This window comes from Mustela nigripes, chromosome 12 (genome assembly GCF_022355385.1).
Source record: "Mustela nigripes isolate SB6536 chromosome 12, MUSNIG.SB6536, whole genome shotgun sequence".
NCBI classification, from domain to species: domain Eukaryota; kingdom Metazoa; phylum Chordata; class Mammalia; order Carnivora; family Mustelidae; genus Mustela; species Mustela nigripes.
The window spans coordinates 137,018,659-137,043,404 of NC_081568.1; the positions used below are offsets into that span (position 1 = coordinate 137,018,659).

At 42.3% G+C, this 24,746-nt stretch overlaps 1 protein-coding gene across 2 annotated transcripts in view; it reads right to left on the reverse strand.

Annotated features, from left to right (window-relative positions):
• Positions 1-24,746, reverse strand: part of SNX24 (sorting nexin 24) — a 157,996-nt gene that overhangs the window by 54,730 nt on the left and 78,520 nt on the right. For both annotated transcript variants that reach the window (XM_059418428.1, XM_059418429.1), the window contains 2 exons: positions 18,520-18,603; positions 4,271-4,375 (listed from right to left, as the gene is read on the reverse strand). In XM_059418428.1, the coding sequence (XP_059274411.1) occupies positions 4,271-4,375; positions 18,520-18,603 (189 nt within the window). The remainder of the gene's footprint in view (positions 1-4,270; positions 4,376-18,519; positions 18,604-24,746) is intronic.

The following is a 24,746-nucleotide window of genomic DNA, read 5'->3' on the forward strand; positions in this document are numbered from 1 at the left end:
GTTTTCCTCTGTGGCTCTGTCAGACCTCCTTCCACGTGGAACAACAGTGTGGGCGGAGCGTGCAACGTGGTCAGCTGTCCTCCCGGCTCCGTTGGCAGAGACAGGGTTGTGAACTGGGGGCCCTACTATCTATACGAGAAGCCTTAGCTTTCCATGGTCATTCTACTTAATATCTCGGTGTATTGTTTTGTTTTGCACAGAAAAGTCTTTGAAAATATTTTTTGTTCAGTCACCAACATCAAGCTGCCTATATTCTATAGAGAACAAGTGACCGGGCCACCTGTCCCATGTGTACACTCTGAATGGCCCCACTGATTCTCAGTTGCACCTGCCAATTCTGAATCTAGAAATTCTCCAGCAAAGCCACGGGCAGGTAGCCTCCTGCCTCTACCACAGGCTCTCAGGGCTGCTGCTTTCTGCTCTCTGCTGTATCCATTCACGCACCAGCAGAACATTCCATCTTCTGGAAAGTTGTTAAAGATTTTTTGTCCTATGCTGATCCATTTCCCCCCTGCCTATCCATGCATGGACCTGTGGAGGTTCTTCCTTGTGGAGTTTTTGTACTTTTATTTCAGAGGGGGTCTCAAGAAAAATGGGAAGTCATCTCAAAGCAGGATGTATTCTGGGATGGCTCGGCTGGTTAGGAATCGGCTTCACGTCATGATCCCAGAGGTCTCGGGATTGAGCCCCACAATGGGCTCCTTGTTTGGCAGGAAGCTTGCTTCTCTCTCTCCCTCTGCCTGCCACTCCCCCTGCTTGTGCTCTCTCTCTCTATCAAATAAATAAAATCCTAAAAACAAACAAACAAACAAACAAACAAAAACAAACAAAACCAAGCAGGATGTATTCTATAAACCATGCCCGAGGGCCAAATCACTTTGGGACCCCCCCCCCCCATGTAATATATTCTTCTTAAGATGTGGGTTTCTCTGCAGATGACTTAACAGGGAAAACATGTATGCTGACAGTTTTCACAGGATTCTACATATTCAAGTTACAGATTAAAAAAATAACCAATCAAAATAAAAACAAAACAAAACAGAAACAAAAAATTAAAAAAATCACCAATCTATCAAAGGAGTCGAGGGGCAGTTAATTAAATTGTGACCGTTTATGATTATAGGGCCTTTTCTTTTATGATTATTAATAAATATATCCTTACATGAAACTATGTCAAGGCTGAGACATTAGGAAATCCACAATGCAGAATGAAAAGTGCCTCTAGGGAGTTAGGAAACTAAAATTTCAGTCCAGCCTTTAACTGATGAACTCCAGGGAGCGAGGCATGTTTCGTAACCACACCAGAGCTCAGTTTTTCCATCGCTAAAATAGAAGATCAGTGTGGGCAACCTTAGGGAATGCTGTCACACTCCCCCGTGGTCCTGAAGGTACTAGTTGTTTTCTGTGGCCCTCTCAAGTGCTAGTCTGCCTGTTCTATCGTTGGGAAACTGAGGCCAGAAGGATAATCCTGAGCATAAGGGGCAAGAGGCAGACTGGACTAGAAAACATTCTTTTTCTTTTTTTTTTTTTTTTTAAATAAGATTTTATTTATTTATTTGACAGACAGAGACCACAAGTAGGCAGAAAGAGAGGGGGAAGCAGGCTCCCTGCTGAGCAGAGAGCCCGATGCGGGGCTCCATCCTAGGACCCTGGGATCATGACCTGAGCCGAAGGCAGAGGCTTTAACCCACTGAGCCACCCAGGCGCCCCATGGAGCAGAAAACATTCTAACGTCACCGGGAGCTTTAGGTGCTACGGCAGTGGGGTGTGAACACCTTCTCAGTTTTACAGGCCAGAACAGGGCCATCCTGTCCAGCGCATGCCGAGACTGTCTTACTCCTACAGAGACTTGAACATCAAAAGGTATCCCAAACTGACATGCGACCCAGGGTTTTCATCTCATTTGACATTGATAAAGCATTCCCACTCATCTTTGCAACAACTTCCATCCAACGCCCACTGCCCGCAAATGGAATCAGGAAGAGAAGGGAGACGAGAGAGCTCCTTAGACCTCCTCGGGGACCCGAGCGACAAGAAAATGAATATTAAATGCACGACAGGAAGCAAGCCCTCTCGGTCCCCAACCACATCTTTCAAGCCCTATTTCTGAGAATAGAAAATTCTAAGCTCAATTTGAGAGTCATTGTAAACTCCTCTCTGTGCCAGATGATTTTATCTGCATATTTACATCCAAAGTACAAACTTAAACTGTTTACACTGAGGGGTAATGGAAGTCATGTGTCAAATTCAGCGGGACGAAAAAGAGGAGCACGCTTCACAGCGAAAGCCTGAAGATATACAATATCTGTGGAAAATGTGGCCTATAAGCATGCATTGTTTACCTATTTCGTTTAATTACAGAGAACATGAATTCTTACCCTTTGCATACAACATCTAAAGTCTCGTGGTTTTTTGGGTTTGGTTTTGCCCGACAGTGTTGCCAGGATCTCTGGAAGTCTCACAGCCCCGTATACACAGCCTCAAAAATGCCGCCACACACGGTCCTGTCATCTGTGGCCCTGTCTCCTTTCATCTCCCGCTTCCAGAGAGACACATGGAAGGGTCTATCCACAGCGCCCCAAAGCAGCACAAGAACAGTACAGACAACCCTCCTCAGATGCTCGCCAGGCCTTCAGCGCGTCAGCTTTCCTTGCTGAACGCTGTCAAGACAGGAAGACTAGACAAGGCCACCAAGAGACTCCTGGCATCTTTGTACTGGGAGAGAGTCATCTGAATTTACCACCGAGTACAAGCCTGCGGGGCCAGCTTCTCCACAACTTCTAACAGAGAGCGATTCAGGCACAACCGCCCAGAAGGTCTGTCACGTGCACCATGTGCTGGCTTCCCAGAGCCAACAGTGACCGGTCTACACAGCATCTATTCTGGCGTGAAAGTTTAAAGGGGTCGCGCGGTATTATTCGTGGAAAGCACAGTATGAGCTGCTGTTTCTGCGACATCACATGTCTCAGAGGGAGAGATCATCATGGCTAAGCCGTAATCCTTGGGTGAGGTCCAGCTCTTCTCTTCCTCATCCCCTCGGTCACACTCACTGGGTCCCACACATCTCTCTCAGGGGATCAGTGTCGTGGCTGAGCACCTGGCCTGAGCCGTCCCAGCACCTGCCCTCTGTGGTGCTCTGCGGATCAACTAGGACATAGAATATTCATACTAAGCCTCTGCCCTTTGTATTTTATTTTTTTTTAAGATTTTTTTTTTCATTTATTCATTTGACAGAGATCACAGGAAGGCAGAGAGGCAGGCCGAGAGAGAGGAAAGGAAGCAGTCTCCCTGCTGAGCAGAGAGCCCAATGCGGGGCTCGATCCGAGGACCCTGGGATCATGACCCGAGCTGAAGGCAGAGGCTTTAATCCACTGAGCCACCCAGGTGCCCCTGCCCTTTGTATTTTAAAGCCGAGAAACGAACAGGGGTGCCTGGGTGGCTCCATCAGTTAACACTCTCCCTTCGGCTCAGGTCATGATCCCAGGGTCCTGGAATCGAGTCCCGCATCAGGCTCCCTGCTCAGCGGGGAGCCTGCTTCTCCCTCTGCTTGCCACTGCCCCTGCCTGTGTTCCCCTTGTGCTTGCTCTTTCTCTCTTTCCATCAAATAAAGAAATAAAATCTTAAAAAAAAAAAAAAAAAGCAAAACAGTGAAGATGACATTGTTCTAACCTTCCTTTTGCTTTTCCTTTTTACTCCAGACAAGTTGTTGTCTTATCCTCCAACTTCCATAGTTCTGCTTGCTCCTCTCACGTGAACACATTCTTTTAAAAGCACACATTCTAATTTTCAAGGTTGGTCCTTCATCAGAGGCAATTTTTATACTTCAATTCTCAACATGATTCCACAGATGGACTAGCCAGACCCAATGAAAATTCAGTTTCTCTATGTCCCCAGCAACCCAAACCCCATAGCTCGGCAAATGCTAGGAGAAAGCAACAATTCTTGGAGAGAAAACAAAACAAAACAACAAAACAAAACCCCAAAGACACAGTAATGTGTAGAGTTGAACTGAAAAAATGGACAGACCCTCTCTCCATTGGTTTTTACAGTGACACACACTTTTCACTTCCTCCATTCACATTATTACAATTAGAAGCTGATTAAAGCTAAAAGAACCAACAACATATTTATAATTTTAAGCCTTTCTTATTTTAATCGAGAATGTTTGACTGCTTGATGTACTTAGCATCTCACCATAAGTTGTGAGAATATTGAGATACAAGTTTATTTAAGCTACATTGTATTAACTGAAGATCTAAACACGTCTTACCTGTAAGTATGTTTCCAAACCTTGTCGCCGTTGTTCCAATACCTTTGGGACCCAGTTCCTAACATGTTTAGAAGGGATTTCTGGAGTTTTTATACATTTCTTCAGCTATAAAGACAGAAACAGGGGAAAAAAATGTCTCAGCTATAAACACATTCTTTGAGGGGGGAAGACCAATAAAAGAAAATGAACCACTACTATCTCCAATAAAAAGACAGAAGAAAATGTAATTATATTTAAATTTTGTTAAAAAGTTCTCAGCAGCGCCTGGGTGGCTCAATTGGTTGAGGGTCTGACTCCTGGTTTCAGCTCAGGTTGATCTCAGGATCCAGGGATCAAGCTCTGTGTCATGCTCCCTGCTCAGCAGAGCCTGCCGGAGAGTCTCTTTCTCTCTCAAATAAAATAAAATAAAATAAAATAAATCTTTAAAAAAATTATTTAGCTATCCTAAATGTTCTGGTTTCAGAATAAGAGTTTGGGGTTTCTGGTAGTAGTTATGGTTGGGTATCATCTAGTATTTCACACTAGAATTATTTTTTTCTGAAAAATTTTATGTTCAGTAAATGCAAAAAAAGAAAAGTTTAGTGAGTGCATCAATATGGAGGTAAAGTAGTTTAGAATTTCCAAAATCAATTAATAGAAAGAAATTTTGCTCAGAAGAAATACTTTTCTGATGAAAAGACTTTCTACATATAAGTTCATGTAAAAAGTCAAATAAAATGCAATGTTTATAACCATCCTGCTGGAAATGCCATGCAAACTAGACCACACCATTTGGAAAGTTTCTCAAAAGTCTGGAACAGAATGAACTTTAGCTTTTTAAAAGAGAAAGACTGATGCTTCCAATGCTCCTAAGAATTAGGTCCAAAATCTGTTCAAGAAAAATCATGGTTCTCTGCTAAGCCTTTCTGGGCAGCAGTCTGAAGGAACCACATAAAAAAGGAAAGTTCTTTTGGGACTTGAGTTAGAGCTGCCTGTGGTAGGCACAGCCTGTCTACGACATTGACACCCTAATCTGTGAATGTTACTTTATTTTACAAGGCCAGCCACTTCGCAGAGGTGATTAAATTAGGGGTCTTAAAATGGAGTGACTCTCCTAGATGATCCAGGTGGGCTCAGTGTAATAGTAAAATTCCTTGTAAGGCGGAAGCAGGAGGTCAGAGTCAGGGAGAGTCTGGAAGATGCTACATGGCTGGCTTCCACCCAGAGGAAGGGTCCAGAGCCCCGGTGACCTCTAGTAGCTGGAAAGGAAGGGGAACGAATGCTTCCCTTCAGTCTCGTGATGCCTTGATTTTAGCCCAGTGAAACTCATTTCAGACTTTTGACCTCAAGAAGGATAAACATCCTAACTTTTGTATCAACATGGACGGGACTGGAGGAGATTATGCTGAGTCAAATAAGTCAAGCAGAGAGAGTCAATCATCATATGGTTTCACTTATTTGTGGAGCATAAGGAATAACACGGAGGACATAGAGAGATGGAGAGGAGAAGGGAGTTGAGGGAAATTGGAGTGGGAGATGAACCATGAAAGACTATGGACTCTGAAAAACAATCTGAGGGTTTTGAAGGGGCGGGGGTGGAAGGTTGGGTGAGCCTGGTGGTGGGTATTATGGAGGGCACGTAGTGCATGGAGCACTGGGTGTGGTACATAAACAATGAATTCTGGTACACTGAAAAGAAATTTTAAAAATTAAAAATTAAAAAAAAAAAAAAGAAGAGTAGAAAAGTAAATCTGTCTTGTTTTAAGCCACTAAGATTATGTTAATATGTTACAGCAGCAATATTGAAACTGATACACTAAAGCAGAATGAAGTTTAATGTTCTAATTAAAAACTTGGAAAACTTACTGAGACTGCAGTGAGAAGCCAGAGCTGATTAAGAATATACAGATTAGTGGGGCGCCTGGGTGGCTCAGTGGGTTAAGCCTCTGCCTTCAGCTCAGGTCATAGTCTCAGGGTCCTGGGATGGAGCCCCGCATAGGGTTGTCTGCTCAGCAGGGAGCCTATTTCCCTCTCTCTCTCTCTCTCTCTCTGCCTGCCTCTCTGCCTACTTGTGATCTCTCTTAAAAAAAAAAAAAAAAAAAGAATATACAGATTAGGGATGCCTGAGTGGCTCAGTCAGTTAAGCCATTGTCTTCAGCTCAGGTCATGATCCCAGGGTTCTGGGTTGGAGTCCCATATTAGGCTTTCGGCTCAGCAGGGAGCCTGCTTCTCTCTCTGTCTGCCTCTGCCTGTCTCTCTGTCTGCTTGTGTTTGCTCTCTCTCTCTCACACATGCTTAAATAAATAAAATCTTATTAAAAAAGAAAAGAAAAGAAAACCTTAAAAAAAAAGAATATATAGCTTATGACCTGCTGAGGGAGGGGCACAAGCCCTAAGCATCTGAGCTCCTACAATGGGGAAATGAACCCCACAGGCTTATTTTGACTAAAGGTACAGTTTCATTATACCCACAGAAGGGACACAGAGTCACAAGATTTATTACAGGTCCTAGAAGCAAGGGAGGGGTACTGGTATTTGGACTTTCTGTTTTATGTACCTGAATTTAATTCTGATAGACTTCCAAAAAAGAAAGGAAAAAAAAAAAAAGGCAAAAAGCCAAAGGTAATGGGACATAGAAGAATGAAAGCAAAGGGGCAGAGAAGAAGTAATTACCAGGAGATTAAGAACTTTCTACAAGACAGAAAGCAGGAGTATGTCAATGAAGAAAACAGAGGGGAGGAAGCCCCTGGCCAGGCCACCTCAAGAAAGGAATCGCAAAGAGTGGAGACCCTTGCTCAGCAGACTTGAGAGATTTGTGCTCGGGACTGGTGTAAGAGGAGGGCAGAGCCAAGAACTGGGATGACACAACATCATGGTTTGTGCCAATGGACACTCTACCATTACCCTCCATAAGCAAGGGGCTAGCAACCAGGCTGCATCTCTAGTACTCATACCCCTACCCCATAAAAAAGGGGCAGTGTCCCTCAGGAAAACAAATGAAAGATACGGGCAGAATGATGGCATCCCATTCTACTCCTCCTGCCGTGGGGACCCCACTCTAACAGCTGGCTCTCTCCTCTCACTCCCTATGATGACGCCCCTCCAGCTAACACACCCTACAGAGGGACCAGGCAAGCATACCCAAGGCAGAGGTACCAGTGACAAAGACCAAGAATAATTCCTCTAGTTGGATGGGCAACTGAGGCTAGCTATTTCAGCAAAGACAGCACTACAAAGAAGAAAGAACAAGAAAAACAAGTGGAACAATGAACTCCACAGAAAACAAGTAACAGAGGAGATCTTTGATATCTACTTAGTACCTGCAGGGAGATTTGAGAAGATATTGCTTCTTTTTTATTTATTTATTTATTTTTTTTTGAGAAGATATTGCTTCTATAAAACAAGAAGGGGTTGCTATTACAAAAAAAAAAAAAAGAATGAGTTTTTTTTTAGAAAATTAAAAAAACACGAGATGGACGTAAAAAATTAAAAGGGGTAGAACATACAATCATGGACGTCTCTCAAACCGTACAACAAAAGAGAGTGAGAGCAAAGTTAGGTGAAAAGAAAAACACCATGAGGATTAATCCAGGAAGTTTAATTTTTAAAAAATCAATAAGCATTCCATAAAGGAGAAAAGAAATTCTCAAAGAAATGATGGAAGAATCATGTGACTTCATACAGATCTTCAGATTAAGAACCCACTGGGCACCTTGACCTTCTACGGCTTCTTCTATACAAAGGACGCTGAGGCTGTAACTCCCGAAAACAGCTGAAAGCAAAGAAGAAAAAGAAGAGGATCAGGACTCAAAGCTCTGCCCCATCCGTGTGAGGAAGGGAATCGCCGGACAGCAGATTTGGAGAGAGGACTTTCTGGGAGAAGGTTGCTTTCGTGCAGTAGATAATACGGGGAAGACGAATGATCAAAGAGATAATCCTCTATTAGAAAAGATCAGTTCCAGGGGGGAGCAAGAGCCCTTGAAGGCAGTCATGGAGCAGAAGACACTGAGCCTCTCCTCCATGTCAGTCCAGTGCTAGAGACACTCCTGGTGCGTGTGGGGCTCACATACCAGGAAAAGACGAGAAACAATACATGAGGTAATAAAACAGGGTGGGCGCAGATAGTAACAGAAAGGGGTGGGAGCGGAAGGACTGTGTGAGGTGGGAATGTCTGAGGAGTGATGGGAATCACGCAGGTGGGGAGCCAGGCAAAGAGCTGGCGAAGGAACGTTACAGCAGATGGAGCAATGGGAAGCAGGGGCCAAGCCTGGTATTCGGGACACAGCCAGGAGGAGACGGGTCCAGGGAGGCGGCAGCACTGCACACTGTAGGGCCTTGGAGGTTACGTAGGAAATTGTGTTCATTTTGTATGGGAAGCTTAGTCAATGTCTTCAACAAGGGAATGACCTCATAGAAATTTACTTTAAGGAGGTCATGCTAGATTTCATAAGCAAGATGCACTGTAAGAGGGCAGAAGTCAATGTGGGGAGACCGGTCAGAAGCTTCTGCTGAAGAAATCCAGGCAAAAGACCAGGGTGATTTAGGCTATCTATGCTATCTATGGTTCTGACAGTGGAAATAGGACAAGTAGAGGCTCTGTAGGGGTAGGGAGAAAGAAAAGATGCTCAGAACAAAGAAAAGAAAAAAGAAGAGGAAAAGAAAAAAAAAAAAAAAAGGAAAGACAGAAAAGAAAAAAAGAAAATGGCCCTTCATCCTGACAGAAATGCAGAAACAAGGTTGGAGGGACAGCAGCTACATTATAACCAGAAGGATGCAAAGCAGGTGCAAAGGTTAAAAAAGAAAAAAAAGGAGCTTGGAACATGGATACTGCGGAATTACTACATCAACTTGACCTGCCTGCTTTTAGTTTTGTTGCTGGATGAGAATCATCTCTCACTTGTTTAAGAAACCTAGTCAACTTTCTGATAGATCCAACCAAAAATAATCTTGGCATAAAGGAATCCATTGTTTGCTTCTGGTGATTTTAACAGGAGGCCCACCGGCACACAAATAGAGAGAACTGGTAGGCAGGTAGATAAAAAACAAGACAGATTTACTTTTCTACTCTTCTTTTTTTATTTTTTAATTTTTAATTTTTAAAATTTCTTTTCAGTGTACCAGAATTCATTGTTTATGCACCACACCCAGTGCTCCATGTACTACGTGCCCTCCATAATACCCACCATCAAGCTCACCCAACCTCCTACTCCCCCACCCCTTCAAAACCCTCAGATTGTTTTTCAGAGTCCATAGTCTTTCATGGTTCATAGATCTGGGCACTGGATCTCTAAGTGGAATCCAGAACCATGGAACTAGATGACAGTGTGAATTTCTCCATTGGCACAGACAGAAAAAAAATTATAGCAATGGCAGAATACAAGAACAACCCCCCAGACCCCTGTCTCTTGGTCCATGTGCTATAGTATCCCTTCCCTTGGGTTCAGACAGCATCTGTGAATGTGGTGGGGGATAGTCACTCCCTTGAGCAGGTTACCTTTTATGAGATGCAGTCCTAGCAGACCTCAGGCTTTGCCATATTATAGCCCCATGGCTTTGACTTGGGGGTCGCCTCAAAGAGCTAAGAGCTACCCCTGGCCAATAGTCAGCAAGCAAAAAGGGGCCTCAGTCCCACAACAGCAAGAAACAGAGTCTCCCCAAAATGAGCTTGGGAGAGGACCCTGAGCCCAGATGGGAACAAAGCCTCGACGACACCAGATGTCGGCATGATGAGGCCCTAAGCAGAGAACCCAGTAAACCTGCACTGCAGACTCCTGACCCAAAGAAACTCCGAGCGGATACAGTCATCTTGCTTTATGTTGCTGAGTGTGTGGTGATCTGTTCCACTCCAATGGGGCACTGATCCAAGGGCTGAGAGCCCCCAACGTCGAGGGGCAGGGTGGAAAAGCAGGCAGTCCCTCACGGAGCAGGGGTGGAAACCACAGGTTTGGGCAGCAAAGTGTTCCAAGAAGTGGGCACGGTCAGGCTGCACCCAGCGAGGGTAAAGAGCGAGTAAGAAGTGGGAAACCAGAGCCTCCTCTGTCAAGGAATTCTGCCAAGAAAGGAGAGTAATGGGGGGCAACATGGGAGAGAAGTGTGGAGTCAAAGGTGGGGTTTTCTATTTTTAAATTTTTTTTTTAAAGATTTTATTTATTTGGCAGAGAGAGAGAGATCACAAGTAGGCAGAGAGGCAGGCGGGGGGGGGGGGGGGGGTTGGGGGTATAGGGGGGGGCAGGGGGGCCTTCCGGGGGGGGGGGGAAGCAGGCTCCCCGCTGAGCCGAGCTGAAGGCAGAGGCGTTAAACCACTGAGCCACCCAGGTGCCCCTCAAAGGTGGGTTTTATTGTGTTAAATAGAAAATCCTATGCCGTGTTCATTTACTGATGAGACTGATCCAATATTGAGGTAAGAGGGGAAGGGGGGGGAGAAGGAGGAACAGAGGAGAGAGAAACAATTTATGACTGTCTGTAAGGAAATAAATACTTCTCTCACCTCTCTACCATTTGAGGTATTTCTCAAACAGGAACAAAGCCCAAAATGCTCAATTATTCTGTGGTAATAAGCTTATTCCGTTCCAGGGTAAAGCTAAAGGAAACTGCCTTTAGAACTACTGAATCATGACATGGCTTACACTGTAAAATAGAAAATCAACTCCATTATCTGTCTCTCCCTCTCTCTCTTTTTTAAAAAAATCTTGAAGATACAGTCCTGAAAACACTTTTCCTTTTTATTTACGTCAGGAGTGTGCAGGAAACCGATCATCGTAGCTGCGGGGACCTGTGACAGCATTTGTAGGTGAGTAATGAATGGCTTTAGATGAGGAGAGACAAACCCAAGACAATATGTTTCCAGCAGGGCTCAGCTGCTCGTAAGATAAATACTCGTCTGCCACTCCCTCCGATGATTTACTGTTTCGGCCAGGCTGCGTCTGGCCACGTGGCCTTTCTGGTCCTCAACAACAGTCCCCAAATTCCACAATACAGCAAGCTGTCGCCTTCACGTGGGGCGATCACTCCCTTTCCTTTGTATTTTTTTGGGGTTTTTGTGTGTGTGTGTGTGTGAAGATTTTATATATTTATTTATTTTCAAGTCATCTCTACACCCGGCGTGGGGCTTGAACTCACAACCCGGGGATCAAGAGCTGTCGGCTCCATAGACCAAGCCGGTCAGCCAGGCGTCCCTCTCTTTCTTTTTCATACCATGAGAAGAGAATACACAGAACTTACTCCACGCAGATGTGCCATTTACACACTGGTGATAGTGACCGTTTTCTTTCTTTCTTCTTTTTTTTTAAGATTTTATTTATTTATTCATTTGAGAGAGAGAGAGAGAGAGAGAGAGAGAGAGTGCATGAGTGTTGGGGAGGAGCAGAAGAACCAGGAGCGCAAAGGAATCTCAAGCAGACTCCTTGCTGAGCTCCAAGCCGGTCGTGTGGCTGGATCCCAGGACCTGAGATCATGATCTGAGCCAAAACCAAGAGTGGGGTGCTCAATGGACTGGGCCACCCAGGCACACCAAGAGTGACCATTTTCCAGAAAGGAACACAGATACTTTCCAGAGCACATGAATAAAAAGATGGAAATGGAACAAAAAAGGGAAGAGGGGGGAGCCTTTAGGGTAAAAGTCAATCTTTCACTCCACCTTGGCCTCCCTCTGCCCCTAGAGTTCCCTCTAGAAACACAAGCCATGGTGTCATGCTCCTGGTTTAACCCCATAAAGCAGCTCTGGGGTTCCTCTGAAATGTGTACTTCGTTAATTCGAATACAAGAATGTAACATTTTATTCAAGCCAAAAGGAGGCAAGAAAGAGGGCAGTTTATTTAGAAATGAACCAGCTCCCTATTTCCATGAGACCTCCAGGCTTGGAGCTGAGAGCCAACAGCCGGGGAGGCACAGACTCAGCAGCTGGTCCTGCCGGCGAGGCTGGTCTCCCCACTCCCATGATGGTAGGCTTAGGGAGCTAAAGGAGGTCGAGCTGTTCTCAAGGACCGCCACTCCAACTGCCTGTCTCTAGGGGATGTGGGCTGAGGTCGCAGGGGCACAGGGGAAGCATGTGCAAGCTGAAGGCTCTCCGTGTCACCAGGATTTTCACCCCAATTATTCCTCCAGTAATTCATAAATATGCATAATATCCTCCAAACATCCCATTTGCCAAATACTGCCCAATAAGAGCCCAACACTAGCAGGCAGTGAGGAAGATACAAAAGATAAGATGTGGTTCCTTTTATAAAAAATGAGTCTTCTAGTTGGACAAGACTTAGGGACAATCAAGTTTTAATGACCTCTTTGCCACACGGCATAGCAAAGGCAGAAAAAGTGATTTTCATACACTGGAGTGAATGGGGAGATTGCCTTGGTGGCCATTGCTGTCTTCTTATGAGAAAGTGGGAAATAAGGTCGACCAGAAAACAGGATTGTGGTTGACACAATAATGGCTCTCCCCAAAGATGTCCACTCTGGGTCCTCGGAACCTGACACCGTGTCACAGTATGTGGCTGAAGGGTGGGATTAAATCAAGCCTCTTGAGATGGAGACATTATCTGGGATTATGCAGGTACGGCCAAGGTAACCTCAAGGGAGAGGCTGAAGTGTCCCCGTCAGAGAGGGGAGATGTGAGGACGGGACAGAAGAAGACAGAAACAGAACCTGCAGGGGACTGACTGCTGGCTTTCGAGACGGAAGAGGCCACAAACCGCAGACTGAGCAGCTTCCAGAAGCTGGAAAAGGCAGGGAAACAATTCTCTTCCAGAGCCTCCCAGGAGGAACTAATTAGGAAACTAATATAGAGAGTCTAAGATTACTGGCCTTGAGGGTCAAGGTCCATGATATGGTTGACAACACAGACCCACTGCAATGTATTTGGGAATGAAGAAGGAAAGAATGAAGAATGGAATGAAATGGTGCTTTGGGGAAACTGATCTGCACCAAAGGGTGAATCAGAAGACAAGGATCAGAAACAGAGCAATGCTTATAAAATGGTAAGACATTGGCTTGGGAGGGCAGAGGAGAAAGGGATAAGTTAAACGGTGCATAGTATACAAATTTTGAGGACTCAGGGGACTCAATCAATGGGACTTGATGACCCTGTGAATACAGGAGGTAAGAGAAAGGCGTGAGAGACACCTCAGGGTTTCAGACCTTGTGGCTTCAGTGCCTGTAATGGGGAGAGGGTGGGTGCGGAGGGTTGTTGAAGAGAAGCGACTAAAAATAGAACCACACAATAGGACCTGTCAGACTTCAAGAGGCACTGGGATGCCTCGTCATGTGGGATGCTGGTTGAACAGGCAGACAACTGGGCTTGGCTGGGTAATACCCAGAATCTGCACGTCCGTCAATGCTGTGCTGATTCCGGGGGTTCAAAGCGCCTGCCATGAAACACACCCACCAGGAAAAGCTCAAAGAAAAAGGAATCAAATACTCCTCATAGCTCTGGATGACTGATGTGACCCAAAATCGCAGAGAGGGAGAACTGACCTAACAGATAGCATACCAATTTAAAGCTTTTGTAAGTTAAAATAAATGTCATAGCCACGAGGTCCTGCATGAAAACTACTTTCAGCCAATGGCGAATGTTTTATTAACAAGCCACGCAAACGAATGGGCAAGAACAAAGGAGACCGCCGCAGAAAGACAATTCCAAACGAGGGCGGACAATGTCTAATCAACAACCTGAAGACCTACCAAGGAAAACAGCAGCAAGGCCACATACACAATATAATTTCGGGGGTGGGGGAGGGTAATATTCAAACCTGGTAAGATTTTGTGATACTTTCAAATATGCCAGTTGCATTATAAATCTGCTATAACCATTTTGAAGCATCATTTGGCAATATACATCAGGGGCTATAAAAACATGCAAACCCTTTGATAGAGAATGCTTCTTTTTATCATGGAGTGTGAGGAAACCATCCCGAGTACAGAAAAGATTAGATCTTATGAAGGCTATCAAGAATTGGAAATTTACCAGGGAGCCTGGGTGGCTCAGTTGGTTAAGTGTCTGCCTTTGGCTCGGTCATCATCTCAGGGTCCTGGAATAGAGCCCCGCATCAGGCTCCCCGCTTAGCGGGGAAGCCTGCTCTTCCCTCTGCCGCTCCCCCTGCGTGTGCTCTCTTATTCTTACTCTCTCTCTCTCAAATAAATATCTTTTAAAAATGATTGAAAATGAACCAGGTGATGCATACAATCGCCTTTAGCTCATACAGTAACCCTATGAAGTTAGTACTGTCATTATTCCTATCCTACACATGCACTTAGGAAGACCATGCAATTTGCTCCAAGGACTTAAGATCCAGGAAGAGGTAAAGGCAGGCTCAGGAACATTCTGGCTCTAAAGAACTACACACTGAACTTCTGCACTAGAATTATCACCATGCCGGAACACGGTTAGTACAGAAGCATTTACTTTACTAATAGAAAAGATTCAAGAAAAGAGGGGCATCTGGCTGGCTCAGTCAGTGGAGTAACTGACTTAATCTCAGGGTTGCAATTTTGAGCCTTAGGTTGGGTGTAGAGATTGCTTAAAAATAAAATCTTTTTTTTTCCTTGTGATGATTTTTTAAAATAATTTTTTTATAAACATACAATGTATTATTAGCCCCAGGGGTACAGGTCTGTGAATCGCCAGGTTTACACACTTCACAGCACTCACCCCAGCATATACCCTCCCCAGTGTCCATAACCCCACTCCTCGCCCCCCTCCCCCCAGTAACCCTCAGTTTGTTTGGTGAGATTAAGAGTCTGTTATGGTTTGTCTCCCTCCTGATCCCATCTTGTTTTATTTATTCTTTTCCTCCCCCCAAACCTCCCACGTTGCCTATCCATTTCCTCATATCAGGGAGATCATATGATAGTTGTCTTTCCCCAATTGACTTATTTCGCTAAGCATGATACCCTCTAGTTCCATCCATGTCATCGCAAATGGCAAGATTTCATTTCTTTTGATGGCTGCATAGTATTCCATTGTGTATATATACCACATCTTCTTTATCTATTCATCTGTTGATGGACATCTAGGTTCTTTCCATAGTTTGGCTATTGTGAGCATTGTTGCTATAAACATTCGGGAGCACTTGGCCTTTCGGATCACTATGTTTGTATCTTTAGGGTAAATACCCAGTAGTGCAATTGCTGGGTCATAGGGTAGCTCTATTTTCAAGTTTTGAGGAACCTCCATGCTGTTTTCCAGAGTGGTTGCACTAGCTTGCATTCCCACCAATAGTGTAGGAGGGTTCCCCTTTCTCTGCATCCTCGCCAGCATCTGTCATTCCCTGAGTTGTTAATTTTAGCCTTAAAAATAAAATCTTAAAATAAAATTTCAAGAAACAAAGGAAAAGAGGAATTATATATAGTAGGATAGTAGAAATATGTGTCAGTAACAATGGATAACTTCCCTGACCCCAAACTTTTTGCAAAGTTTAGGTTTATAGTCTAAAATTTATTGGAAAGGAAAAACAAAAAACAAAAAACCACCTCTTGAATGTTTTCAACAAATAGAAAGAAATCCTAAGAAATGTGTAAACAACTGGGATATTATCTTTGTATTTTAATATCAACAATTATAAAAATTGGGGGGAAGTAATAATCATTTAGAACTTTCCTTAGATGACCACACGAACTGTGAAATGGGTTAACGGTCTTAGTTTCTGCCTCAAAATTAGTCTGACAAGAAGCCAGGAGGCACACTTGTCTGCCTCTAGAGTATGGAGAAGAGCTATGTACCCATTATTCTAAAGATGCAAAGCGCTTGGTAAAGAACTCATGCATCATTTTCAAATTAACATGGGGACATAGGCCAAACACGCTTACCAAGTAAGAAATACAATGTAAAATGTCAGAAAGACCAGGACGCTGACCACCCAGCAAACAGCACAGACTGCCAAAAAGGGTGAGTATTTCCGGAAGATTAAATAAGAGATTTGACTGAATGTAAAAAGGAAATATACATATATAAAAAATAACATAAACATATAAAAAATATAACACTTGAAACACATCACAAAATTCAAATATGTAAACAGGAGTATCCAAATGGTCATAAAACAGTCAAACTATACATATCATGGTAGCAAGCAATAAAACCTGAGCAAATTTTTTGCTGATTTTCATCCGTAACACAGTTTTCCAGTCAAGGCTACAGATTTCTGCTTTTTTCACATCCTGCCATGATTTATACTTAGCTATCTTCTATAGTCACCTTTAAGCCAGACCACATACAATTGCACTGGGACAAGGAAAGGAGACATCTGGCAGCTGCTTTCTGTGCTACAATGTAGAAGTAAGTAAACACATAACTACGACTCCGCCTTATGAAGCTATTTTTATCTCTACTTATGAAGCTATTTTTATCTCTACATCTTTTTCGGGATGTTTTATTTTTATTTTTATATCTTATGTTTTAATTTTATTTTATTTTTCAGTGTCCCAGGACTCATTGTTTATGCACCACACTCAGTGCTCCATGTAATACGTGCCCTCCTCAATACCCACCACCAGGCTGTCAGGATGTTTTAAACATGCAAAATTGAGAAATTTGAGAATTTCTACTCTCAACTCTGATAGGCCTACCGATATGATTACAGGAATAGCTAAAATTATTAACAGGAACTGCAGAATTTGAGGGAAGAGTCTGAGACAACCTAGAAATTTTTTCTGACTCTGATTTTCTGAGAACTGCCTATCAATCTTGGGCAGAAAATAAAATCCCGTTAGAGAACAGGAGGAAGGACCCTGCAGGGGTGAGTGGCATGGGAGTCTCTGCTGCACAGTGGGCCTAACTGTCAGTCACCTGCTGTGCAGGGTGTGGAGTTGGTGGAGGAGTATCTGGTGGGGACCGCAAGGTTGTGTCAAGGTCATGGTGATTTGGGAGGTGAGGAAGGGAGCCTGCCTTTGACAGGCCCCTTGGTCCATTCTTGGCTCTTGAAAGGCTGAGCAGGGGTTGCGGCTCTGGTTTTAATCTTAGTGTAGGAATTTAGTTCATGCAGTACCCTGCAGAAACCTCCCTAGAATCTGTTCCTTGAAACACAAGCAAGCAAAAACAATCCCTCAAGAAGGCATGGAGACCCAGATTCCAAGTTTGTTCCCCTTTAAGACCCCCGGGTAGGAGTTTTATAAAGGCTAACGGCAACATCTGGTCTAAATCCATATCCACCTGCACTGTTTCTTTTGGAAGCAAAGCTGGATTTAACAAAATTTTAACGGAAGAATGACATGTATATTACCCCTTGCCATCATAAGAAAAAAGTATACAGAGGGAAAGAGTTTCACTAATTTCTCTGTAATATCCTGTTAAAGTTTATACTCAATATTCCACTCTCCTGACTTAAAGAAAAAAAAAAAGTGGGAAATCTAATTTTTAAAGAAACACTAAGAAACTTTTAGTACAGAATAAGCACATTGTCATGTCATTTATGTGCTAACAGTTCCCAGAAACTTTAAGAGGTCTTCAATGAAATTAAAAGAATAGACTATCTTTCTTAACATATTTACTTAGTTTCTTCCCTTCTAACTTCTTACCTAATAAAGTGACAGAAGTGAAGAAAATGAATCAGGGCATACATTTACATGTGCGTGCACACACTTACACTTGTATACATATTCATGAACTAGGTCCAGTTATCAAGATAATGTCAGCCCCTCAGTAATAATTCCTAACCTGCAAAACATTAAATTTTGGTAGAAAACAAAAAAATATTCACCCTTCTATTCTTTACTCTTTCTCCCCAAACTCAGCCACTCTTCCTGTATTCTTGTATCTTTTCTCTAAGACTTGTAACAATATGAATCCAAGAACTCGAACACCCATCTTGTCAAGTCTTTACAATGCAAAAGAATGATATATGTTCTCCTTACACATATTCACCAAAGAGTCCTTGAATATACGCGCCACATGTTATCTTTTCCAGGAACGTGTAAGTGTCCATTGCTTTTAATAAATTTCTCCCCATACAATCACCATCTGCTTCCTTCTCTCCTTCTTGTAAAGCACGTTGAGGTCTACTTGATGGAAAGAGTCAGGTCTGAGTCTGATTCTCTGTGAACCTCTCAAATTCCTGCAAAAGCTTGTAAATCTCATTGATTTATGTAAAAGATCTGAACAGAAAACCCACCTCCTCAGGAAGCACACTTTTAGGGGACTAAATAATTGAAAAGAAAACTTAATCCACGATCAAAGAAATCCTACTGTGCCAAGAACTATTCGTGCTCTCAGAAAATAAAGAAAGCAGTTTTAACCGTACAGCATCTACCGTATAAGGAAAAAGGGGGGGGGGGGGAAGTTACCTTTTTGTGCAAGGCATGAAATTCGCTGTACCTTTTTTCAACAAAGTGTTTTCTTCCATTCATTAGCACTTCTATCTTAAACACCTAAGGAAGAAAAAAAAATAAAAAAAGATTAATTCCACCCGTTCAAAACCCTCAATCGTCTGATGTAGTAAGTTTGTGACCATGATATATTTCATCCCTTTAATTACAGTAGCTGATCCCCCAAAACCCAGAAGGCTCAGGAGACCCTGGGCCAACAGCACTGATTAATGAGTGCTCAGGCCAAATGCTTTAGTTAGTACAAACTGAAGTATCCCCTTAACGTGTCTAACAGAAACCGAAACGCGTTCACGGGCTCCTTAACGTCCTAATCAGAGCGCATTCCTCCCTTTACGATTGTTTCATCAAATGGGTATGATGGTATCAAAATAAAGCATTCGGACAAGAATGAGAGCCTGGGAGAAGGGACGGGCCCCAGCATTTCAGGTATGAGGACGATGACGGCCGTGCTGTGTCATCTCTAAGACAATCAGGCAAATGGCAGTGCATTTTAGGTTAATTCCTTCCTAACCTGCATATTCATCTCTAGTCTCAGCTGGGTCTTATTCTGCTGTTTGCAAAACAGGGAAAATGTAGTAAAGGCTCATTTTCCCAGCATGATGCCAGTGACAGGAGGTTGAAAGGCCAGAAGAAAAGGCTCTCTGAGTGTGCTAATTAGTAGGCACTAACATGACATTTTCTTGCTTCTTAGGTCAGCGGGTCAAGACTGGGAGCAAGGGATGAGAAGCATTGTGAAATGCTGATGAAAACACAATGTTCAGCTGGGGTAAGGGCAGGACGCTGGGTGAGAATGGAAGAGAAGGTGATCTGTTATTTTCAAGAGGGTGTCTTTGACTCCTGTTTTGCTGAGCAAGTTGTGGACGACGCCAAGATGATGGATATTGTTCAACGGGTTCGTAAGCCTAATTTCTTGTTTCAGTTGCTCTTCTGGAAAAAGCCAGAGTTGAGGTCACAGGACAGCAGAAAGTATTAGAAGCATGCTGACTTTAATTCTAAAGAAAACTTAAGTTAGCTCATGAAACACAAGGGCATACACTGACATTATGAAAAGACATTCCATTCCCTGTGGCTCTACCTTCTTCCCTGACTCGTCTGACTTTTCTTGAAAAGACAAAATTATATCATCAAACGCATAATATATTTGTAGATTGGTACTTTTTTGAATCAGAAACAAAATCTTGTGTCCTATGACTCAGCTGCAGAAACCTGCTTTTATTAAAACAATTGGTAAATATTTACCAGTTCAATCAGTATCTTATACTAACATTTGGTTTTTTTAAGAAACCTCCTTAAAAAATACTTTCCTTTGGTCAATTTGTGAAAATACTCTCTTCTAAAAACAGATCCATATGCTTCCCAGTCTCGAATGTCTGTCTACCATTTTTAAGAAAAATATTCTGTTCACTAATTCACCAAAGAAAATTCCCCTCCCTCCAAGACGCTGCCGGGAAGAGGAGGAGAGAAACACCCTGAGAAACACGGACATGAGAAGATCAGCTTCAACACACAGGCTTGGTTAATAGGACACAGAGTGCCTTTTTAGCGTCAGGCCCCAGAGTTAAATCAGGACAATGTGGGAGCAGGAGAAGTACTTTCCATCTGCAGAACAGCGGGAAAGAAATGAAGTTATGCTCCGAGTCCAGTTACGGGAGGTGTCATCATAAAACCCACCACTTTAATTGGCACGTTTGTGGCAGAAGCCAACAGAAGTAGAAAGCTGAAGACTCGGAAAGGCTCAACCTACCGGGTCACCCTCTTGAAGGCCAGGGATGAGACACATTACACAGCAGCTGCCTCATGGAATGTCATCCCTTCTATCGACCAGATGGCTCCATTACCCAGTTCCACAGTTACTCTTCAGTCACTCAGTTTATGGGGGGTGGGGGGACAATTTGGACACACACACACACCACACATGTACCTGCGTGGTACGTTTTCATGCTAATATTTTTATTTTGTTGCTACTTCAAAAATGTACCATATCCCTTATATTGTTCAGACTTCTTAAAAGAAGGAAGTTGGTTAATCAGAATTTCCAGGACAAAGTGAAGGAAGAAATGGAACCAATGTAATAAATCTTATTTTCCTGAATTCCATAGCCATAGTTTCTTTCTGTGGTTGTTGTTGGGGTTTTTTGTTTTGTTTTTGTTTTAGTAAGTTTCTGATACATGTTGTCTCTGCTCCCTGGAAAATCTTTCTCCTGCTTTATTCTTTTGGCAAACTCTGAGTAGCTATTACCTACCTCTAAGGTAGGGATAGCACAAGAAATGCTGGGAAAGCATGCAACACAGTATCTGGTATTCATTCATTCATTCATTCGTTCATTCATTTATTTAGCAGATATTTACTGAGGGGCTGCAAAGCACTCAGGGGTTGCTGCTGGGGATTCAGCAGTGAACAACAGAGGCAAGAGCTCTGGCTTCCAGGTGCATCTATCCCACCTGGTGAGGGAGGTCGACTATAAATATATGAATGAATACAATGAAGTCGGGAAATAAAAAGCCCTGGGGAGAACAAGGCAGCAGGGTAATGGCACAGAGCTGAACGAGGGTGTTGTTTCAGACAGCATAGTGTCAGAGAACGTCTCCCCAGGCAGAGTGGCAGTGAGAGGTGCAACATGTGGACACAAATGCCTGGAAGAGTTGAATGTAGCTTCCTCTGGAATTTCAGACTGGGAGTAGGTGGACAAGGACTTTTTTTTTTTTTTTTTTTTTTAATTTCTGTTTACAGATTTTTTTTGAAAATTAAAGCCTAGCGCAGGGTGATTTCCAAGTCTGGTCAAGATGGTGTGACAGGGAGCATATTCACTCTCCCACCAGAAACAATTCAAAATATGTGGGAAAGATGGCTCTCAAGACACCAGACATGAGGAAATGAAGAAGAGTGAGAGACAAAAGAAATGAAGTTGAGCCCTATGGTTACGCAATCAGAGCCCTGAGGGGAAGTGAGGGGAAGCCAGTTCCATGGACAGGGTACTGGGCCAGAGTGAGCTGCACACAGATATGACTTCAGCGACCTGCCAGAGGTCTCCCTCCAGCATTTAGCTGAACCCTTGTCAACACATGGCATTGGAGAAACTTACCCAAGGACAAGAAGACCTTAGCGAGAAGAGTGCTCAGAGCTCACAGATAACTGGGCATACAGCCTGTTACCAAATGCCAGGGTAGAAAACCTAATAATTCATGAAACATTAATTAGAGTTCTCAAAAAGGTTTTGCCCCAGTAGTAGGACAAAATTAACAGTAGACTAATGGCCCTTTTAGTCCAATATATATATATATATATATATATATATATATATATATATGCTTTAAACAAGACCTAAAGAATATAAACTATTTCCAAGTAACTTAACCACATGCCAGGACAAAGTTCAAGAATATTTTTAGGAATATAAAAATATCTAGTACCTAACAAGATAAAGTTCACAGGGTCTGGCATCCCATCAAAAAGAAGAAGGGAAAGGGGGCAGTGGGAGAGATGGGGTGGCTGGGGAATGGACATCGGGGAGGGTATGTACTATGGTAAGTGCTATGAATTGTGTAAGACTGATGATTCACAGAACTGTACCCTTGAAGCAAAGAATATGTTAATAAAAAATGTTAATAAAATATGTTAATAAAAAATAAATAATAAAGACAATCCTAAAATTAAAAAAAAAAAAAAAGAGGCAGGAAAATACAACTCACAATAAGAAGAAAAACCAGTCAATAGACACTGATCCAGAAATCACACAGATGATAAAATCAGTAGACAAAAGCATTAAAATCACTATTACAAGGCAATTTCTTCTATATAGAAATCCAGAGGAAAGCGTGACCATGATGATGGGAGATACTAAAGAGACACACAGGAAGTCTGGGTCCCACTGATGAAATCAACAACATCGATAATTAAAACAAATACACTGGATGGGGTTTAAACAGATTAGACACTGCAGAAGAAAAGCTAAGTGAGCTTAAAGATGCAGAAACAGAAATTGTCCCAAATGAAAAAAAAAAGGGAACAAAAACTAAAAAATAGCTAAACAGAGCATCAGTAAACTATGGGACAACTTGAAAGAGAAGAATATATGTATAATTGGAGTCCCCACAGGTGAGCAGAGACAGGGGACTGGGGCTGGCAGAAAAGACAAATATACTTAAAGAAATCATGACCAAAATTTTTCCAAATTTGATGGAAAACTATAACACCACAGATCTGAAAAAACCCAATGGATCCAAATACAAGAGACATGGTGGGAAAAAAAAACCCATAATCCTAGGCAAATCACAACCAAATTCTTTAAAACCAGTAAGAAAGAGAAAAATCTGAAAAGCAGCCAGGGAAAAAAGAGACATTAAGGAGAAAAGAAACAAAGGTAAGTTGGATACCATATTTCTTCAATACTTTCATAAATAAGTAAGTGTATAAGAGTGAGTCAATGCATATATATTCCACTTATGTTTTACTGTCATAGCAATATGTTCTGTGTAATGCAGCTTATGTAAAATAAAATGTAAAAGTTAAGGCCAAATTTTTAATCATTATTTTTAAAGCATTTCAGTACTTCTGCCCAGTCAAATAGTAATAACAAGGGGACAAGAACAACAAGGATTTTTCTAGTACTTATGAGCAGCCACAGCTTTGAGCTCTTTACTCATAATAACCACTCATTTGGTTCTCACCACTCCAAATGGAATAGGTAGTATTATCCCCATTTTACATGTCAGGAAACTGAGGCAAGGATTAAGTAACTTGACCATAACAGGGCTGCATTTTGAACCCAGCAATTTGGTTCCTGAACCTGCCCTTCTAACCACTGCATAATACTGACTCTCAATGAGCAGAGTTTAGATAGTCCCATTTCTTGGAGGAAATGTTCTGGAGTTAGGATAACACCTTCCATTCATTCCTCCCTGGAGGTTCTGTCCCCTAGATGGGCTTCTGAGGAGCATAAGACACCTGGCAAGGACAGGGCTCATGGTGTCATGAGGTCTTTATTCTCAAATCTTTGGAGGCTGTGACCCTTTCAATGGAACCAGACCAATAATCCCTATAAAAAGCATACAACTCTGTAGAGTAGAAGGATACTTTTTTATATTACCTCCTCTTGTGAGGATCTGTGCCCACACTACCCCCTCAATCTCCTTATAATGTGGTTCCAAATGTTAACTTGTATGGCTTTCACTTAAAAAAAAAATAGTATGGACTTATCAAAAAAGGTTTCAAAAATTCCAAAGACTGTAAACTTAAAAGTTTAAGTTTCTTACATAGAGACTTGTGTAGTCCGTGCCAACTCAAGAGGGATCTTAAGAATTCTTTCACAAATTGTCCCCAGACATATAAGCGCTGTATGTACACATGTATACATAAGTTGTTACTTTCTTACACTAACTGTAGCCATATCATAGGCTCCTACTACTTCACTTCTATGAATTTTATTTTTTACCTTATTTTATTTATTTAGTACATGTTGAACATCTTATCAGCACATTTTGCAATGCCCAATTCTTTAATGGCTACCTAGTACTCCTATGTATATTTGTTACCAAACTTTAATTAATTAGGACCCTAAGGTAGATATGAAGTCACTGTAATTTTTTGTACCATACACACTCAAGTATATATGGATGTTTATATAGTTGATGCATGAACAACATGTAACCAAAAACCCATATATAACTTTTGACCCCCCCCAAAACTTGGCTACAAAACTAGCCTACAGTTGACTGGAAGCCTTCCTGTTAACATAAACAGTTGATTAACATTATTTATATGTTACATGTATTGTATACTGTATTCTTACAATAAAGTAAGCTAGAGAAAAGAATGTTAAGAAAATCATAAAGAATACATTTAGAGTACTGTACTATACTTATTGAAAAAAAAATCCACATAAAAGTAGACCCACAGAGTTCAAACCCACACTGTTCAATAGCCAACTGTATATGTTTATGCATTTTATTTATATATAATTATAGACATCTTTGTTTCTGTACACATACTTACACACACACACACACACACACACAGGATAAATTACCAAAAACTTTGCCAATTTACCAGCCCCCCTGCAATTCACAAAGTTACACAACAGCTAACAGGATATGGAATGTCTGGCCCATCCTAACCAACACTGGCTATTGGTCACTTTGGCAAGCTGAAGAGTGCAATGAGAATTAGTTGTATGTATTTTAACCAGT